The sequence below is a fragment of the Oryzias melastigma genome, unplaced genomic scaffold, assembly GCF_002922805.2.
Source record: "Oryzias melastigma strain HK-1 unplaced genomic scaffold, ASM292280v2 sc00205, whole genome shotgun sequence".
Lineage (NCBI taxonomy): Eukaryota > Metazoa > Chordata > Actinopteri > Beloniformes > Adrianichthyidae > Oryzias > Oryzias melastigma.
Window position 1 is genome coordinate 396,695 of NW_023416881.1, and position 19,827 is coordinate 416,521.

Genomic DNA, 19,827 nt, shown 5'->3' on the forward strand with positions numbered 1-19,827 from the left:
ACCCCAGCTCAAAAAAGAGCTTGCTGTAAAACCAACGTAAACAAAACTTCAAAACACACAAGACGGATAGAGAATAGTAATTTACCTTTAGAAAATCTTTTCCACCTAAGATCCCTAAGTTACTTCTTTCTATGTACTGCTGGATGTTGAACCAAAAAGAGTGTAACTGTGCCATCTATGAACAGAGCCTGGGCCATTATAGACAATAGCAGCAGTGACTACAGGAACATTTATGCAGCAGTACAGCATTGATACAGATTCTCTGTAAGTAGATCCTTAGACAGGCCAAAAGAAACATCATTAGCTTCATCCACTAACCAAAAATATAATTTTTCCAGTTTAAAATCTGGAGCTGAATTAATTAAAGGTGGTCATTAAAGTTGTTAAACAGATCATGCAAAGTAATCTAATCCACTAATCAGTTGTTTGATTCATGAAATTTTGCTGTTCTATTTTTGATCAACATGCGCTCTGGGTCAGCATGCTCATTCTAGTCCACTTCCATGGCCTTCAGCGCGGGAGATCGTAACACTTGTCTCAGAGGTCTGCTCCGCAGTCGGACGGCATCACAGGAAGTGCCGCAAATCAAAACCCAAATTTGGACAGGATCTCTCAGGCAGACAGAGATGGGCACACACTTTTCCTACCTAATTTAATTTTGTAACAGACAGGGCACCCAGTAAATAACTAAAAAAGGAAAGATGATTTCCTCACTCTGGGCGAGGAGCCAGGAACATAACAAAGCATCTGTCCAATTAAACCTCGCCTGACCCAGACGGAAAGACATCTCTGAATGGAATCTGAAGAAGACAAATTAAAACTACGGTTGGGATGTTGTTTTAAAACTCAAAAAGGGCAGAACTTGTTTAAAGCGTGTCTTTAACTGCTCACAAACATGTGTATGTCATTTAGTGTAAGTGCTGAACACAGATGTGAAATCTACCCATGCCCCAAACCCTGATACACCAACACAGATGCTGGCTTTTGAAATATAAGCTGCATGGTTCCTCTCATTTTCAGACCTGCAGGCGTTAGCATACACCATTTCCAATAACAATTTTGGTAGACAGCTACTTTTCTCAAGCTTGTATTTTCTTTGCCTGTCAGGCTTGTTCTACATTTTATAAGTTACAAACTGTTCAGTGACCATGGTTTTTGGGAGGTTGTGTGTGTGATAAATTACCCCAGGGCTTGTAGCTAATCTTCACTGTTTTTGGGCCTTGTCTGCAGAAAACAGAGGTCTCTCTTGAAACTTTAGAAGTTAAAACTCAAGATTTTTTTAAAGAAATTTCCTTTTTGGAGAGGCTTTTCTTCTCTCATTGTATTCAGAGTGGTCTGGAGATTTTGTATGGAAAAACAGTTATCTGACTGCATCAATTTAGCTAAGAAACACTTTGAAAGATATCTTCTGATCTCAATGATATTCAACTGCAGGAAACAAATTACACAAGGCATTTATAAGAAGGTTTCAAAAAGCCTTGACATGCTTGTTTCAATTATCTTGCATGAGGGTTTCTATAAGATAAAACTCTGAATCTTTAGGATCCACTTAATGCCACTTTGAAGACAATTAAATTCCCATTTCACAGTCTATTTCATGGCTATAACTGATAATTGTTACAGTGTGCCTCAAACATGTCCCCCTCCATTGATACTGAATTTGCACTTCCCTGTGCTGCATGTGAACAGAACGTTCCTGTTCACACGTCTGGTAAGGTTCTGTGATCATAGCTCAGCAGGGACTTTAAAGTTTCCCATGATTGGTTTCTATTGTCAATAGATGTTGAAATGGTGAATGTTGTTTATGTTGCCATATTTGTACAATGTGGGTTAAAAATAATACATCTAAGACCTATCAAATGTAATCCTATTTTAAGGCTATTTTAAAGGCACTAGTTGCAGTTTTGTAAATTTAAGACTGCATGAATTGCTGAACTAACCATCATTGTCTTAAAGTGATGTAAAACAGTTTTACTCTACATAGCCACATACTGGTGCACATTCAAAGTCCTACTCTCCTGCCTTTCCTTCTTTTATCTTTGCCTACAAAAATGCCTTTTCCCTTCCACCAGTATTCATCCAATTTCCACCAGCACCCTGTAGGCCAACAGAATTGATGGTCGTTGTCAACCCGGGTAAAAAGTGATCTTTTATTAAAGTTTTGATCCTGATTCATTTGATTGATTTGGATCCCCTGAAAGACCTTCTGCATTCACCAAAACTTCAGACTGGCACACACAAGCACAGGATTATGAACCCTTGCGGCTGCATCTTGTTAAAAAAAAATTTTGTTTTTTGGTTAAGATAAAATCAGAAATATGCCGTTTACCTTTGAATCACAGGACATTTGGCAACTTAGAACAAATGTTAGTGTAAAATGCCGATATGGATTAGTGTCCGCAGCAGCTACAGCCTCAACAACAACTCCTCTGAAAGCCTCTATGATATTTTGACTTTCCAAACGAAAAATATTCAAACCAGGTGTGAAGTCATGACTTTTACGGTGAAAAGAACACAGCTGTCCACATGTGTAAGATACAGTCAGTGAAAACTGCAGTGTGCAAGTTTTTGTTTTCCAGAAATGCAAATTAAGACTGATGACTGAAAATTTTGACAATGATCTTGTAAATCAGTGAAGACTCATTCATTCAGGATGGTTCCATCAAATAAAAAGTTTCTAAAATTCAACTCGACTTAGTTTTTTTGTAGAAGACATTTTGTCTTTTCTCCAAGAGATTTTATCGATTCTGGCCATGCAACTTTTTCTAAGTCATACTCCTCCATCAAACAGTGTAGATGGGATTCTAACTGTGGTTGTCTTCAGAAATGTTACCCAAAACATAGACTTGTAGTAAGATCTCGAGCCTAAGCTGATACCATTGGCTGTATAAGAGAACTGGAGAGAGTGAGTGTGACATCATCCATAAAAAATTACTTGCTTCCAACTTTAATTAAATACAATTAATTCAGCTGCCATTTTTGGAAATATGGACATCAACATTTCACAACCAGAAATCGCCAGTAAGCAGTGATTGGTTTGAGTTGGTCTGAGTCAACCTTTCTATGGCAACCACACTCGTCAATCATGAGGGAATTTGTTGGAAAACCACACCCGTACCAATTGAAAGCAGACTCAGGAGAGTCTGTCAATCAAATGCTTCAAAAGCTCGAGATGAGAACACTTATCTTTATTGAGGAACCTGATTGGCCAGTATAAAACTCAATAAATGAAAATACCACAAAAAAATATAATGATAAAAATATTTGGATTAGCAAGAAAATGTTATAAAATGGTAGCAGAGCAAGAAAGGTTCTTCTGAAAAATATAATGAATGAATAATAGCTGTTTAATTCTCTTTAGAAGTCTATGGGATTTTGGCTTCTTGGAACCAGTGGGTACTTCCTATTTGGATTGTCGGGGGATGGGTCACTCAGTCTAGTTCTCTTATAGAGTCAATGGCTGATACTCAAGTTCAGAAGTTAGATGGATGCTTCCAGCTTTATAGCTACAGTCAAACTTTGTGAAATGTGTTTTGTAAGGGATAATGCTCTTTGAAGTGTGCATTATTAAAAATCAACACACCCTGTGGAGCGTAGGGCGCTTCCGTAAAGTGCGTTGATTTCTGATAATTCACACTTCAAAGGTCTTTATCCCACTTATACCGTGGTCACTTACAAAAGAAAGAAATATTCAATACATCTTTAGTAATTTATTCTTACTTCTTCAGTTTAGATCACTTTTTTTTTTACAAAAAGGAGACTATTTGATATGTGATGCGACATCTTGTCAGGGTGACATGACAACACGCCACTGAGCCTACACCGACCCCGACTGCAGCAGAAAGGAAAGTGATATATATATGCCGATCATCACAATAGGTTAAATAAAGCATCAGTTCAGAGAGAAAGTTTACATCTTAATACTTGCTTTGTCCAGAAGATGAAACAAAAGTTTAAGAACATTTAGGTTATGTGACTGTAACTTCTTTTTTAGATGCATAATCACTGTGGATTATCACTCTATCACTCCACAGTCAACAGCTAATCAGAATCGAGTATCCACTCGAACCATGGTATAATAATGGTTGGAGTAAAACTCTGCCAGCCAATGGCTAAACTGAGGATGGAGAAGAATTTCTAGTAAAAATGCTTTCTCTCTTTTGCACCTTAATTAACCTTATTTAGAGGTTAACCAAATAAAAAGTGAACCATCAGAAAAAAATTAGAGTTGTTGTTTAAAGAAAGCAGAACAAATCTTTTATTCACAAAAAAGCACAGCTGTTATTGATTTGACCCCCTTATCCCTGAGCAGGAACTAGCAGGAGTCTTAGCCTGAGCTATATTAACACGACAAAAGTTGTTTTTCCTTTGTCTTTTGCCAAGCTCCATCTTTAAGTGGGCATTTGGCTTGCGAACACAACTGGCGATGCTGTTTCCAAGGATGACTCATTCTTCTGCATTTAGTCTGTATGTGTCACTGCAGCTGTAATGCTCAGTGCGTTTAATTGCTTTGCTGCCTAATACACCATTACCCCGGGCCTGGTAGTCAATTATGTCCTCAGCCCGAGGTGAGACCACCACATTAACTCCTGCCCTGCTGTACAACAGCAGCAGCGGAGCAGGCGACTCAACATCCAGTTAGAGTATCTGTTAATAGAGTCGGGAAGCAGCGGGGAGTCTGTGCGCCGTGACACAGGAGCTAATCACAGAATTTGTTTAGAGAGTCCAGCAAAGACATAAAGTGTCACCGAAAGTGCCCCTGCATATGCAAAAGCACACATGTCCAGGCTTTCTACATGTCAGCCAGACCCACCAAAGTAATTACAATTTTTCAAAGCACGCCTCAGTCAGTCGTGACCTCTTGAAGATGTCGGCTCCCACTTGCGCTCACCTGCCCACCTTTTCCTGACACTGAGGTATGACAATCACCAGGTACTCAAGTCTAATAAAAGCGGACGGCTGACACAAGCAACACTTTTAAGAGGCCATCAATCAGCCAGCAGTCCCACAGCAGCAGGCATCTGTTCGGCTGAGGCCCCCACTGCCACTCCCTTTTAAAGAGCTCAGAAGTTGCTTAACTGGAGGTGGGAGTGAAGAAAAAGGCAGGAGGCCTCACACCTTCCTTTTTAAGTGCTTGCACAGCAAAAACCACTAAACAGTCCAAAAGTATATGGTTGCTGCATGATTACCACACATGTAATATGCTTTTATTACTGTTAAATCCTTTTAAGTCCTTAAATGCTTCTATTAGGTAACACTATTAAGCAGCAAAACATGTTTCTATTGCTGATGATTCTTAGCTCCACTAACCCTCTAAACAAGGAGCAGCCGCTCACTTTACAAGACTTCAAACATGTCACTTTTTGATGAGGAAAGTTTGAAATTCTCACATAAAATAGGTTTCTAGAACTAGATTTTTTTTCTCAGCAACATATCTCCAATTGGCAAAGAGAAAGGCACTTTTTTACAAGATTAGACAACTGCAAAAATTTATTATCAAGCTGGTCTGTAGTTCTCTGAAGAACCTTTAGCTGATTGAAAATGCTGCAGCCAGAGTTCTAAAGAAAATTGGATCGTATTTCACCAACCTTAGCCTCTCTCCAGTTGATTTCCCTTAAAACAGAGCAGAACTCAAAATGACTTTACAAACAAATACAGTTTTGAATGGACAAGCTCCATCTCATCACAAAGAGCTCATTGTTCCGTACTTTCAAATTGAACACCGTACCTGCAGAGTTATTGGTCGATACCAAAACTTCTAAAACTAGAATGGGACAAACCCTTACTTGTACCACTCCACCCCCATCCTCAACATCCAGAGGTTGCTCAGGAATCCATTTTTGGCATTCAACATTTATATATCTCTTCATAATGCCGAAACACTCCAATTTTACTCTCATTTAGGAGCATGGGTTAGTTGGCTTCTAAAGGTTTTGCTACCGTTTTGTTTTTTTCAGTTATCTTTGCCTAGACTACTGCCCCTGTGACCCGGCCCTAGATGAGAGAAGAGGGAGGATGGATGGATAGATGGATGAATCCTTTTAAAGTCTGCTACAACAAAGTGTGCACTTTAATTTTGAAGTGTTATAAATATTTTCATTAAGATACGTTCAATAATAACGTTTTCATTTTTTAACCAATTTACGTTATTTAATTTTGGATGCCTTTTGTGCTAAGAAATGTTAAAATGATTTTGGTAAAATGGTAAATAAAAGGCCTACTGGTAGTGTAAGTCTGAAGAATGTTTAGAGGGTTTGTGAATTTATGGGAACCTAGAATATCCTTAAATCTACCTGTAATTCTCAGCCTCAAAAGGACCGTTAGATGCTGAAGTCAGCTAAGGTTCAATTCATCTTCTCCCTAAAACTCTGCTTGTGGCTGGTGTCTGAAACCAGTTTGTGGCGTGAAGTCTTCGCAGACGTTGTGGCCTTAAGTCAACACATTAACAGTAAATGTACCCAGACACTCTGAAAGACTTGAAGGTTGTTTTTACAGTTCGGTGTGAGTTGAAGGCAGCAATCAAAGCCTGCCATGCATTTGCAGGTCAACTGGCTGTGAATACATTTAGTGTCATATGCAAATGAGGGGGTTTTAAGGCTGTCTGAATATTGTGCGCCAACACCCAGAAACACAACAGAAGAGCACGATTGGTGGTTTCCACTGTCTGGGTGCAGGAAAGAGTAAAAACGTCTTTGAGTAGAGGACAGAGGAAGCAAAAAGAAAAATGCAGTCAGGCTAATTTCACAGCTACGTAAGAGCAATTTGTGACTCACCTTGTAGGCTCTATTTATTTGAGTGGCAGCCCAGGCAGCATATTTTATATTGTCCTTTTTCACCTTGGCACTGACTTTAGGACTGGAAGCGATGTGACTTGCAGACTGCAGGAAAAATAAAAGAAGGGTGGGGGGCAATGGAGGGAACAGAGGAAGAAGTGTTCTCATATCAAAACTTGGTGTAACAGCAATAAAAGCATAATTGAGATGAATATGCAACCACTTTTACCATCTCCCAATCCACTAGTCATTGTGGCAGAATGAAGAGAAAAAGCAGACCTTGGCCTGATGACACAGGGGAAATCATTTATGGGGAGGAAAAAGTGAGTGTTTTAATGCCTCATACGTAAATTGTCACTTAACGGGCCTAATTTCTCAAACGCCATTGACTCTGTGCGATGAAAGGAGCTTGTATCTTTCAAAATGGTCCCAACGCGCAGCGAGAGGAGGGGCTTGTGAATCACGGTCTGCGCCTGCCCCACAGCTCTGCTCGGAACCACAAATCCCATGTCTTTCCCATGTTCCTGCCATCATCTCCACACTGCAAACCCCAGAGGGCTTAGCCTGCCTGCACTTCAAAGCCCTCTCCACCAACGTGCTGAAACTTTAACTACACACCAATCAACCTGGTCCTCTTTTTCTTTTTTTTCTTTGAAGAAAATGGTTTGGCTTCTGTATTTTTTTAGTGAGCATTTTCTCCATTTCTATTTTTTTACCTCGAGAAACCTCAATTTAGGTGATGTCAGCCCTGACAGGCTATCCCTGAATAACAGCCTGCGCCATTATGGAGGGGAATCCCCATGCATGTGTTGTCAGAAAGCAGCCCACAAGCCAGCTGTGGTCAGCGCCAAGTCCACTGTCACACTGACTCAAGAGGCTTTAGGATGGTGAAAGTCTTTGTCCTTTCACTGAACTTCTTCCACCTGTCAAGATCTGAACCACAGCGGCTAGCTGACAATCTGTAAAACACACTCTGGGGACAGATTTACGATGAAAAAGAATAAACTCCCACTTCAGGTGCTCATTAAAAACCTAAGCATCGGGGGATGACTTGCTAAAAAAAAAAGTGCTGCTTAATCCCCCAACCCGCTTCAGCTAACGTGTTGCACATGGCGTACATGTGACCCTGCCCTGCCCTCCTCCTGTCTGGAGAGGTGATGGGCTGCTTTGTGATGTTTGGACTACCTGAAGAGCACAACAGAGAAACATGTGGGTCTCTCCATGTCAGATCTGCTCCCCTTCTTTAACTTTTATTCCCTTCAATGCTTTGTTTGTGTTTTTATGTCAGCTCTACCTGTCACACCACGCACCAGCACACTCAGGCAACTTCCTGTTTTAAAAAAAAAGAAGATAAAAGGAGTTCTGAACTAAAAATTAAGATTTTTTATTTTTTGTTCAGATACTTTGTTCTTTTTTAGCATAGAATGTTTTTAAACTTTAAGTACTGCATTTAAATTGCTCTAATCTTTATACAAATAGTAAAAGGTTTCCTACATCCCTGTAGTCACGGTGGCATATTAATCTAATGTGGTTTTACACAACTGTTTTTGATGAGGCCCTTTACCTGAATTATGGCTGAGTTCAAATCCACTGAGCAATTTTTATTTGCCATTTTTTCTTACTGCAGCTAATGGTTTTTAGGACAATAATTTCACAATTTCAAAATTGAATTCCATAATTATGCAAAAACTTTTTACCAGAACCAAATGCCAGTTTTTAAATGGAAGTCTAAAAATAAACATATTGAATTGAATAGGAAACTAAGTTAAACTTTATCATGAATTGATTTAGTGATTCAGGAAGTTGGCAGTAATACACAGCTCCATGGAGAACAGATGTTTAGGTTTGATCAGATCAGCTCCTGCAGCAAAACTCAGTTAAAAAAAAAAGCAGCAGCTGAGATTTGAAGGAAATATGAATGGTAAAAGCAATTTAATATTTTTTGCTCAAATTGAATTAAAACTAAATCTAACAAAAGTGATAAAATCTAATAACATTTCTAAAAATCAACAGCTCCAAACAGACAGATTTTCTTAGCTGAAGTCCACTTTCTGAGTCAGCAGTGAGTTGACCTTTCTGAGAGCCTCCTCCTCACCTCCCCTCAAAAAAAAAACATACATAGTCCAGTCTTATTTAACTTACACTGTGGCCAACCTCAACCTTGACAAACCACATGGTTACAAAAAAGCTTCTGCTGGCTTCTCTTTTTCCTCAAGCAAGACAGACTCACCATATACAAGCCGAACAACGCCCTCATGTTTCGGTTGTTCAGCCTCAGCGCCTGGGCAAAGTACTTCCTGGACAGCTCCATGTTTTCCAGTCCCCCCTGAGTGTACTTCACCTGTGTGAGGAGACATCAGACATGAGCTAGTGGTGAGGAGGCCACAGTTCTTGATTTAAAACTGAACCTTATTGTGGGAAAAGTGAATTGTTGCCCCCCTTCTGCACACATTTGCATGTTTACATTAAAAATGTCACACGTGTTGTGTTACATTACACCAGGCAAAGTATAAGCCAAATAAAAGGATTTTCTTGATTGTTACTGGTTTATTAGCAATTTAAAAAAAAATAGATTTTTCTGAATTATTGGTATTTTGTTGTTGTTTGGTAATACACGAATCACATATCAAACTGAAACAAAACCGTGAACCAAAATCAAGGTTGGAACCTAATCATGGGAGGATGGATCGTTGAATTCCTAGTTAGTCGCTGGTTATTCAAACGTATCCACCGAATCCATGTACCCTCAGGGATGTTAAAAGTCTCTGGGTGTCATGTGTAGGATTGGTTATAAAAAAATATATATATTAAATGCAATTTTATTTTAAAAAATAATAAAACCCACTAATTGACAAGAATAAAATAAAAGTGATGTGTTTAATTTTTAGGCTAAAAGCTAAAATAATTTTGTTTTTATTGTGAGAAAATTTGATTTGAAATCCAATTTGTTTTAATTGGAAACCATAAAAAACAGATAAGCTGTGCTTTGTATCAAACAAGTATTGTTGGATTGATATTGAATCAATTCAGTAGTTTTTGCAGCAATATTCAGGTCTTTAGTGCAAACTTTTACTAACATTTATGCCTCTATTTACCCCCCTCCTTGTTGAATGAAGTAAATAAAGGTTAGACTCACCTCTGCATACTGCTCACAGTAAAGGTGATTGTGAGGGTTGGTCATCATCAGTTCCTCCAGGCAAAACGCAGCTTTTCCATAGCTGTGGAAATGACAGAGTGAGCTGACTGACTCAGATGTAAAAGCTCCAACCTTTAGCTTTTTTTAGTGTCTACACTCAATGAATTCATAAGTCTAAGTCTTTGTAAACTACAAGAAGTAAAGGTCATTTTATAAGTGACAGAATTACAAAGTCCCCCACAATGATGCAACGCCATCCATCAGAACTCCTTTGAGGGGTGAAAAAGCCCAAAGGGCACATTGTAGACACAGATGATTTAAAAAAAATCAACAGAGAAGGGTTGAGACACTTCTTGTTTTCCAGGTACAATCTTGTTTGAACATCTTTCCTCAGGATGCTATGGTACCGCATGAGAGCGACAAGCCACTAACAAGTGTCTCCACCACATCAAGATTTCCACCAAATAATAGCACATTAGCAACAATTGTAATATGTGGATGATTGACATTTGCATCGGCCATATGACATCTAGTTGTTGACCTTTTTGGCACACCTCTAAAGCAGTCAGAACATCAATTAATCATTAGCAGTTAGAACTAAAGAGGTTTAAAGGTCAGTGGTCACCAAGCCTTAAGCCGCGGACCGGTACCGATTTGTGGGGCAGTTGGTACCTGGCTTTAAATTATAATTCGATTCTGAAGGAAGTTTTAATTTGAAAAACTACTGGATTCTCTCTGTCACATCTGACTCCTTCATCACGTATGACAACACATTGCATGGTCACGTGTAGAAAATATATCTGCTACTTTCTTAACGTGGCCTGTTATTAATTATTCTAATTGATCCATTTTAATCGCAAATATTTTTATCCTAATAATTGCTGAGAAATTTTAAAGATATTTTCATATAACTTAGTTACATTGTGGTGCAGTAAAAGATCAAAATAGCTTTAGAAACAATGTGACTTGAAGAAGTTTTTTAGTACAACAAATTTAAAACTTTACTACCACACCACCAAAGGGATTTTTTTTCCAATCCCAAACAATTTTTAAAAATACAACAGGTCCAGAGTGCTCTCACTAAAGACATAAAAAGTAGGAACATTTTTCAGAGCAATCCAAAAAACATTGACCACAAACTTATTAATATGATAATTCATATGTTGACTAACTTTATTCCACAGTTTTGTGAAAAACGATTTAAACTTAAAAATACAACAGGACTGAAGTTCTAACAATTGATTTAATGTTTATGTTTTCCGTAAATACTATGGTATAAGCGGGGTAATGCTCTTCCAGGAGTGCATTTTCAGACACAAATGGACTTCACAAAAGCAAGAGATTATTGCAATAAAACAAAAAATAATGCACAATATCTGTAATTAGTTCATCGCAATTAACGTGATAATTTGACAGCCTTAGTTATTACATTTGGAAAAATAGTGTCCATTTATCCATTTTTTAAATTATTCGTTGTACCTTAAATGTTGAACAAAGCTGAAACTGGCGTCTGATTTTTTTTTAGCTTTCATTTTAAAAGTTATGGGTTAAGAAAAATCTATATCACATTTTAATAGGTTCTACATGAAATATGGTGTTCAAATGAAATGTATACAGCAGTTCCAGATGTTTTACAAAGGATGAAGATAAACTTTACCCTCAAACTTAAAGGGATGCTGGGAGCGAACAAATAAAAAAAAGAAAAAGGAAAACAATTGGACAACCACTTCACACAGGACAGTCTGGAAATATTGTCTGGCATGAAACCAGTACGTGGTTTAAAAAAGGTAAGTGACCTCTATGAACTTTCACAGTCCAGTTCTCCTGAAGAACAAGATGGTGTGCTAGCATGAGCTGGATGACTGAGAAGTTCCCAGACGTCAGAGCAGAAAGCATTCCCACTGAGATTTGTCCTCCTTTTATGACACGGAGGACAAATCTGGTAGATCTGTATTTTTCTGCCTTTAATGTGACATCAACTACCGTCTTGATGTCAGCACTACAGCCGGAGCTGGCGTACCACAACTATAGTGGGATGAGATCACTTCTCAGCAGTATACTGCTGAGCTGTTGACCTCACACTAATCTGCTGCAATTTCACTTCACACAGTTGGCCAGAGCAAACTGCGACGCAGCATTAAACGCAAGCAATAAAACATCTGTCCAATGTACGCTCGGTAAGACCAAAACAGAGGCAGATTCATGGACAGAACTTCTACCAACAAGCAGTCAGGGAAAGTTTTCTTAGTTTTATCAAGTTTGTTTTAAAGACTTTATAAAATTATAGATAGGGAAAGTAGTGTTGATCAAAAATGTAACAAAATAAAGAACTTAAGTATATTTTGAAATCAAACGTGATAGATTTTCTAAACAATAAACAGATTAAGGGGATAGCAGGTAAAGGATGACTGCAACATGGAGACAAAAGAAACAAACAGTGGGAAGGAGCTGAGCAGAGGTGGAGATCAGAGGGCTCTAAGGGTTGGGGGCTGCATATAATTACCACTTCCTCTTTGTAAAGACTTTCAGATGTGCTCGTGCAGCGGCCGTGCTCTGCAGTAGAGCTCAAACGACATTTTGTACCAAATCCAGAAGTCTACCTCTTCAAATCTTTGAGTCATCTTACCTCACCACCCCCAAGCTACTCTCATGGCAGGTACACTCGGTCCTTACTGCAAAGCCTCGGGTGACTAGTCACTTTGTTGTGTAACTGCGGGATTTGTTTGTTTTGTTTTGGAGGAAACTAAAACCAGTGGCACTGACTTTCGCCCATTTTAATACATTTTGAGTGTAATGAAGACATTTTTTTTGTGGGTGCAGATATTTTTGAAGGACCAGTTTAAATTTTGGTGAAGTCTCAAATTTGGGCTGCAAACAAAATCAATTTAAAACCTGGATAAAAAAAAATATTATGTTGACACCTGAAATTTCCAGTTATTCAAAAAAACACATTTAAGCTTTTGCTTTCATGTAGATGCTAAATTAAGGTAATTCTGGAACCAAAGTAATTTGATGCATATTTGCATAAATAGTCGTCAAGGAGTTAAAACACAAACATAGTGACCATTTATTTAAGACGGTCACTTTAGGTCGGGTCCAGTGCACATAGGAATTCTGACACTATAAGATGATTTCATTACCATTTAAAACATCATTAATCCTCATTCTTCAGCAATGCATCACAAGATTTCAACAGTGACAGCTCTTCTTAGCCCCATAAACACACAGTAAAAGTTAAACACTGAAGGGCGCCGCTGTCAGGTTATGGCGCTCAAATTGTGGTTGAAAGCATTTCATTAGAAAAATCTGAAAAGGAAGATCTTTTCACATTCTGCAGTAACAGCAGATTTATTCTCCTTCAACTTTAGGTTCAATCAGCGATATCTTAATTGAATTAGGTTGAGGTGACTCTTGAGCACATACTAACAAACTCAACATCCTTATGAATATTTTAGGCAGAGTGTCACATTAAAAAAACTGAACCAATAATTTGATCAGAAGTCTTTTCATAAATGTTTGTTTTAAAGTGAATGAAAAGGTATGAAACATGAGTGTGAATAAAGAGAAAGACATGTCTTATCCAGAATCTCAGAGTAAATGAACGGGTTCTCAGATACTATCATTTGAGTTCGTTGAGGATAGTTTCACTAACATTTTGCAAAAATTGCAACTGTTACAAAATGCAGGGTTTCTCCATTGCACCACTTAGGCAGCAGTAAATCTGTGTCAGTGTGAAACGAGCAGTGACTGTTCTGCAGTGAACATGGACTGTAGGGAAAAAGCTGAGAAACAATCAAGAAGCTTCATGCACTGAGATTTGATTTCAACCTTCAATTGTTTCTTATTTTTAGAATGTACTGTGTCCATTTCTTTATTTATTTTTTGTTTGGACAGAGAAAAGCGTCATTGTAGTAAAAATTATAATTGTATTTATTACTTTTTAAGGCAGTTACTTTAAATTGTTTTCACCAGTTTGTCTGCCTTACCCTCTGAATATTCAAGCTGAAAGCATGAATTTTATCATCTGTACTCTCTAACATCTTACACAGCCTAATAAATTGAAATAAACCAAATATTTCATTAAGTACTCCAACCAACAGCAGTGAATATTGCGTTTGATTTGTTTTCTCTAGTTTGGAAGAGGAGCAACAGTCTTCTCCTGGGAATTTTACGGCGGGTGTCCGTCTCCTGCTCCGTTTCTCTGGAAAAGAGTAGTGATAATGCCTGGCTCTCCGGAAGAGGAGGAGGAGGGGAAACAGGGAGTTTGTAACTCCAAATAAAGAAAACAAAGAAAAGAAATTGACACGCCTGTAGATAAGCAACTGTGGGAGTGAATGCTGTGATATTACAAGTGTTGGGATAAGCCAGGAGATAATCCTCTCACCCTTGGATTTCCTCTGGTTACAAAAGCAATAGAGCCTACCCAAACAAAAGAATGAAATATCCAATAAGTAACCTTCTTACTGTGCTACACATTCCTGCTGCCGCCGCCTTCCGTCCAGAGCAACCACTGACACACAAGACCGGACTAAGACACAAAAGGCAGACCGGCTTTACTAACTTGTGGGCACCAGACAATCACAAATGAATAGAAAGTGACAAAAGCAAAGTGTTTTGGTTATCCAGCTTGCACTTCTCCCTGGCAGCTAAGATACTGCGGGAAGGTCAGGGAGTCATTTTAACCTTACGCAAAGGAGAAGAGATTTCACTCTTGAACCCGCCGTTCAAGAGTGAAATCCTATTTAAGTACTTTAAGTGGCAGACATGGACAGAACATTATTCAGACTCCGAACTGAGTTGAGGAAAATGTCAAAGTCATCCAACAGGCTGCTGAAAATCAAGTCATCAGATTCATATGATTATGAATATGCAGGTACATATGATTATCTATTATGGCTGCACAGTGGTGTAGTGGTTGGTGGACATCTCACAGTGAGAAGGTGCTGGTTCAAATCCCTATAGGGGGAGTTTGCATCTGTGGAGTTTGGATCCATAGATGCATGGGTTTTCTCCGGGCACTCCCACTTCCAACATGCTTTGTAGGTTGATTGGTAGGGCTGGATATCGCCAATAATTTCCAGAATCGATTTGATTCACCAGAGCCTAGTTTAATTTGATTCAGATTTTTTCAGATTCTTTCGATACTCTCAATTAAATTTGGAGTTTACATGGTTTACACATTTAGACACATTTGTTTAGAAATACATAAACAACAATATATATATATATATATATATATATATATATATATATATATATATATATATATATATATTATATACACTGCTCACAAAAATTAAAGGAACACTAAAGAAACACATTAGATACATCAGATCTCAATATCAGATATCTGTAGAAATAACGACAGGGCAGTGTCTTAGGAACAAAAGGATGCCAAGTCTTTTAATGGAAATAAAAGTTTTCAGCCTACAGAGGGCTCAGTTGTGTAGACACCATAAAATCAAAGTGAAATGAAGATGTGGCAGGCTAGTCCATTTTTTCCCAAAACTTAATTTCTGCATCTCAAAATGCTTTTCAGTATCTTGTGTGGCCCCCACCAGCTTGTATGCATGCTTGACAACGTCGCAGCATGCTACTAATGAGACGACGGATGGTGTCTAGTGACGTTTTCTCCCAAATCTGGGTGAGGGCATCCCTGAGCTGTTTTATAGTCTGAGGAGCAACCTGGTGGCGACTAATGGACCCAAACATAATGTCCCAGAGATGTTCTATTGGGTTTAAGTCAGGTGATCGTGAAGGCCATTCAATTGTTTCAATTCCTTCATCCTCCAGGTACTGCCTGCATACTCTTGCCACGTGAGGCCGGACATTGTCGTGCATTAGGAGGAAACCAGGACCTACTGTACCAGCGTAGGGTCTGACAAAGGGTTCAAGGATTTCATCTGGATACCTTATGGCAGTAGAGGTCTGTGCGTCCCTCCATGGATATGCCTCCCCAGACCATCACTGACCCACCACCAAACCTGTCATGTTGAACCACGTTGCAGGCAGCATAACGTTCTCCTTGTCTTCTCCAGACTCTTTCACGTCTATCACAGGTGCTCAGAGTGAACCTGCTCTCGTCTGTGAAAAGTACAGGGCGCCAGTGGCGGACTTGCCAATTCTGGTGTTCTTGAGCAAATGCCAGTGGAGCTCCATGGTGCTGGGCAGTGAGCACCGGACCCACTACAGGACGTCGGGCCCTCAGGCCACCTTCATGAAGTCTGTTCCTGATTGTTTGGGTGGAGACATTCACACCAGTGGCCCTCTCTGGAGGTCATTCTGTAGGGCACAAGCAGTGCTTAGCCTGTTCCGCCTTGCACAAAGGAGAAGGTATCGGTCCTGCTGAGGGGTTGAGGACCTTCTACGGCCCTGTCCAGCTCTCCCAGAATAACCACCAGTCTCCTGCAATCTCCTCCATGTTTTGGAGATTGGGCTGGGAGACACATTAAACCTTCTTGCTGCAGCACGTGTGGATGTGCCATCCTGGAGAAGTTGGACAACCTGTGCAACTTCTGTAGGGTTGAGGAATCGCCTCATACTGCCAGTAGAGATAATTATCAAGTCAAAATCAGCACAAGTGGAAAACCAGCCAAAAAAGATCAAGAGGGAGAAACTTGAAATGACCTCCACATGTAACACCAGTCCTGTTTTGAGGGTTTTCTAATTGTTGCCACTGAAGTGAACCTGTTGTTAATTCCATGAACACCAATACAGCTGAAATTGATTAACGAGGCCCTCAGCTGGTTAACCAACAAGAAAATTATCAGACAGGTTTAATTCAATTCATGCCAAGTCCAATAAAAATAGTATTCCTTTAATTTTTGTGAGCAGTGTATATATATATATATATATATATATATATATATATATATATGATATTTGTATTAATTTGATATATGCATTAGTGGAATGATGAGATTGTTAATACCATATAATGTTACATGGATTTTCAAACAGAGAAGCTCCAACAATTGTTCTGCTTCTCCTGGAGGGCATTTCAGTTTGGCCACTAGGTGGCAATAGTATTACGCCGGAGTCACACAGGACGCGATAGCGCCGCGAAGCGGCGCGGAACGGCGTACGCTTCCATTCGGCGCCCATGTTAACCTATGGCGTCGGTCACACCAAGCGCGGAGCGACGCAACGTTTCGGCGTCTGGCCTATTTCTTCCGCGCGACGCGAGCGCTCCGCGTCAATACTGGCAGGAAGTTGCGTCGAAATACATGAGAAAATCCGGTTTATTTTCAAAATAGAACCAAATTTTCACAATAAAACGCCGCGATTGACAAATGTTATCAAGTTTTTGTGTCTAAACAGACAGTAGAGATGAAAATATGCATACAATCAAAACACACAGACACGCGTGCGCGAGAGCCCCCACCCCGGACACCACAGATCTCCGGAGCGGGTGTGCTGGTCTGCAGGGTTCTGGGAGGAAAAAAAGCAGGGCAGACGGGGCAGTGGGGGCACACTGGAGCGGGACACGGGGCTGCGTTTGAACGAGAGAGAGGCAGAAGAGCGGTTCTTCTGGGAAGAAACATCAGGTAATATTTTTAGTTTATTAATTGACCGACGGAAACACCTGCGTGCGTGCACACAGACACACAACAGAACAGACAGACACGCACACGCGCGCACAAGCCGATCAATGAAGTGGGCCGACTGCGGAGTTGGGGGGCGGGGTCTGTGTCGACAGGGGCAGAGACCATCTCCTTTTAGCAGAAACACTGGGAGATATCCTGGTTATTGATCATGATGGCAAAAAAGCAATAGCTCTAGCAGAAGCGCATGCCGACCGTCGCGGAAACATATCGCGTCTGGTGTGACCAATAGAGCGCCGCGCAGCGGCGCGCTCTCCGCTCCGCGCCGCTGCGCTGCGCTATCGCGTCCTGTGTGACTCCGGCGTTACACTTTATTCCAGAAGAAGAAAAAAGTATGAGAAAAAAACAGTTCTTTAGACCACAAATGGTTACCTTAAAAACTATTTCCTTAAAAAAGTTTCGAAAATTCATGCTTGCGAGTATATAAAGATGTTAATTTAGTCAGCAATGAATGTTCACGTCGACCGAACGTTAGCATTAGCCGTTCTATGGGAAACCCCATTATAAGATAGCATCAAGCTGGAGGACTTAAGCATTCTGTGTTAGAGCGATCTCTACTTTTATGGATTGATTATGATCTATTAAGCTTAGATCAGGTTAGATCGATTAATTGATTTTATCAATCCAGCCCTATTGATAGGTGTCCTTATATTGTTCCTAGGTGTGGATGGGCGGATGGATAAATGGATGTATGGATGGATGGATGATTGGATGAATGGATGGACGGACGGATAACGTGGTATTACTTCACAAACTGGTATAAATTGTTATCTATAAAAGGAATTTAAAAGTGCAGACATAGATTCTAACTTTTTCTAGAGTGAGAATCAAAGTCGAATTGTGATGTTCAATATACACTTCATAAACGGCTGCCAAACGGCACAAATTTCAGTACCTTTCCTGACTATTTCCCATTAAATACCCATATAAGTTAAGTGATATATCTTCTGACATCATCATCTCTGCTGCCCTCCAAATTAGAAACCTATACTCACTCATGTTCGTTAATGTAAAGCTCCGACAACTCGTGCCACGCCTCCTGATCCCCAACAAACCTGCAAAGACACAAAGTGACATTCAGTTCTCCTTCTGAAAGTTAGCAAAAGAGTGAAGGAGTTTGGAACATATTAAAGTAAAAAATGTGAGCTTTAAATTACTTATTACAATAGCACTAATGGTAGTCTGGATGTGCCAGCTGTATTGAAGGCAGACTTGTTTTTAATTTAAATAAAAGCCAGAGGAGATGAAGAGGAGGGGCAGTTGACCGTCTACCCCCTCTGTTAGGACACTCACTGCTCAAGATACTCATTGAGCTCTCTTATGGCTTCAGTGCTCTTCCCCTGGGCCTTCAGAATGGAAATCTTGCGTTTCCTTGCTGCCTGTAAAGGAGAAAATAAACAGGATTAGCAAAGTGAAAGACTTTTTCCTTTTTGGCGCTCTCTTTAACTTTTAGGAGTTGGAGTAAGCTTACATAAGCTTACTACATGAACAATCACAGATTAAAAAACAAAAACAAAAAAAAAAACAACGATCTTTTAAAAGATAGCTATTTTTGTCATGTCTGCTAATGGCACAAAGTAGGTCCATCAAGACGTAATTGGAGAAACTCAGAGGCAATGTCTTGTAGAAGATGGACACGCTGTATGAGTCAGTGTTATATGGCTGGGATCTGCTCTGTGGCTATGATACAGCAGTGACTCATCCCCTCACTAAGTGGGGAAAATGGCATGCACCCTCAAACCCCAACGCCGGTCTTCTCGCCGGCACTGCAGTGCACAATCCCCCCAACTTCCATCAGCTGAAAACTGCTTTTTGCGCCGTTCTGATGTTGAAGTGATCTCAAAGTGGATTAGACTCTCATCAATCTGAACTAGAAAGTATCAGGCCCGCTTCGGTGAGTTTTCCAAAAATGTTTGGCTCCCCCTTCCAGCTCCTTTTGATACCACGTGAACCTCTTAACAGAAGCCTGCTGCTCCATTAGGAGTGCACTGCCCTGTCACGACCCATTTTATTTATGGACTGGCAGATGATTAAGTGAGGCTTCCTGTACTACACTCTCGAGCAAAGCCATTGATGCTGTGTATGAGTCACGTCTTAGCGGCTGTAAATTTGGGCCTCCTCTGACACTTCCATCACAAGAAATCTACTTATCCATCATGTCAGGACAGAGACCTGCTGAGATGCTCCAACCTCTACTGACAAGCAATATTTTAGCTTATAAGAGAATAAAAGCACACAAGCAGCAGGAAAACATCTTTGTTTAAAAGCTGTAGGGATTTTGGAAAAGAAAAATTAAAAAAATAATAGCGTTTTC

General features: G+C 39.8%; 1 protein-coding gene across 2 annotated transcripts in view; it reads right to left on the reverse strand.

Moving 5' to 3' along the window:
* Window positions 1–19,827, reverse strand: part of emc2 (ER membrane protein complex subunit 2) — a 37,915-nt gene that overhangs the window by 3,102 nt on the left and 14,986 nt on the right. For both annotated transcript variants that reach the window (XM_024264163.1, XM_036210732.1), the window contains exons 6-10: window positions 18,807–18,892; window positions 18,509–18,568; window positions 9,910–9,991; window positions 9,004–9,114; window positions 6,774–6,878 (exon numbers count right to left, since the gene is read on the reverse strand). In XM_024264163.1, the coding sequence (XP_024119931.1) occupies window positions 6,774–6,878; window positions 9,004–9,114; window positions 9,910–9,991; window positions 18,509–18,568; window positions 18,807–18,892 (444 nt within the window). The remainder of the gene's footprint in view (window positions 1–6,773; window positions 6,879–9,003; window positions 9,115–9,909; window positions 9,992–18,508; window positions 18,569–18,806; window positions 18,893–19,827) is intronic.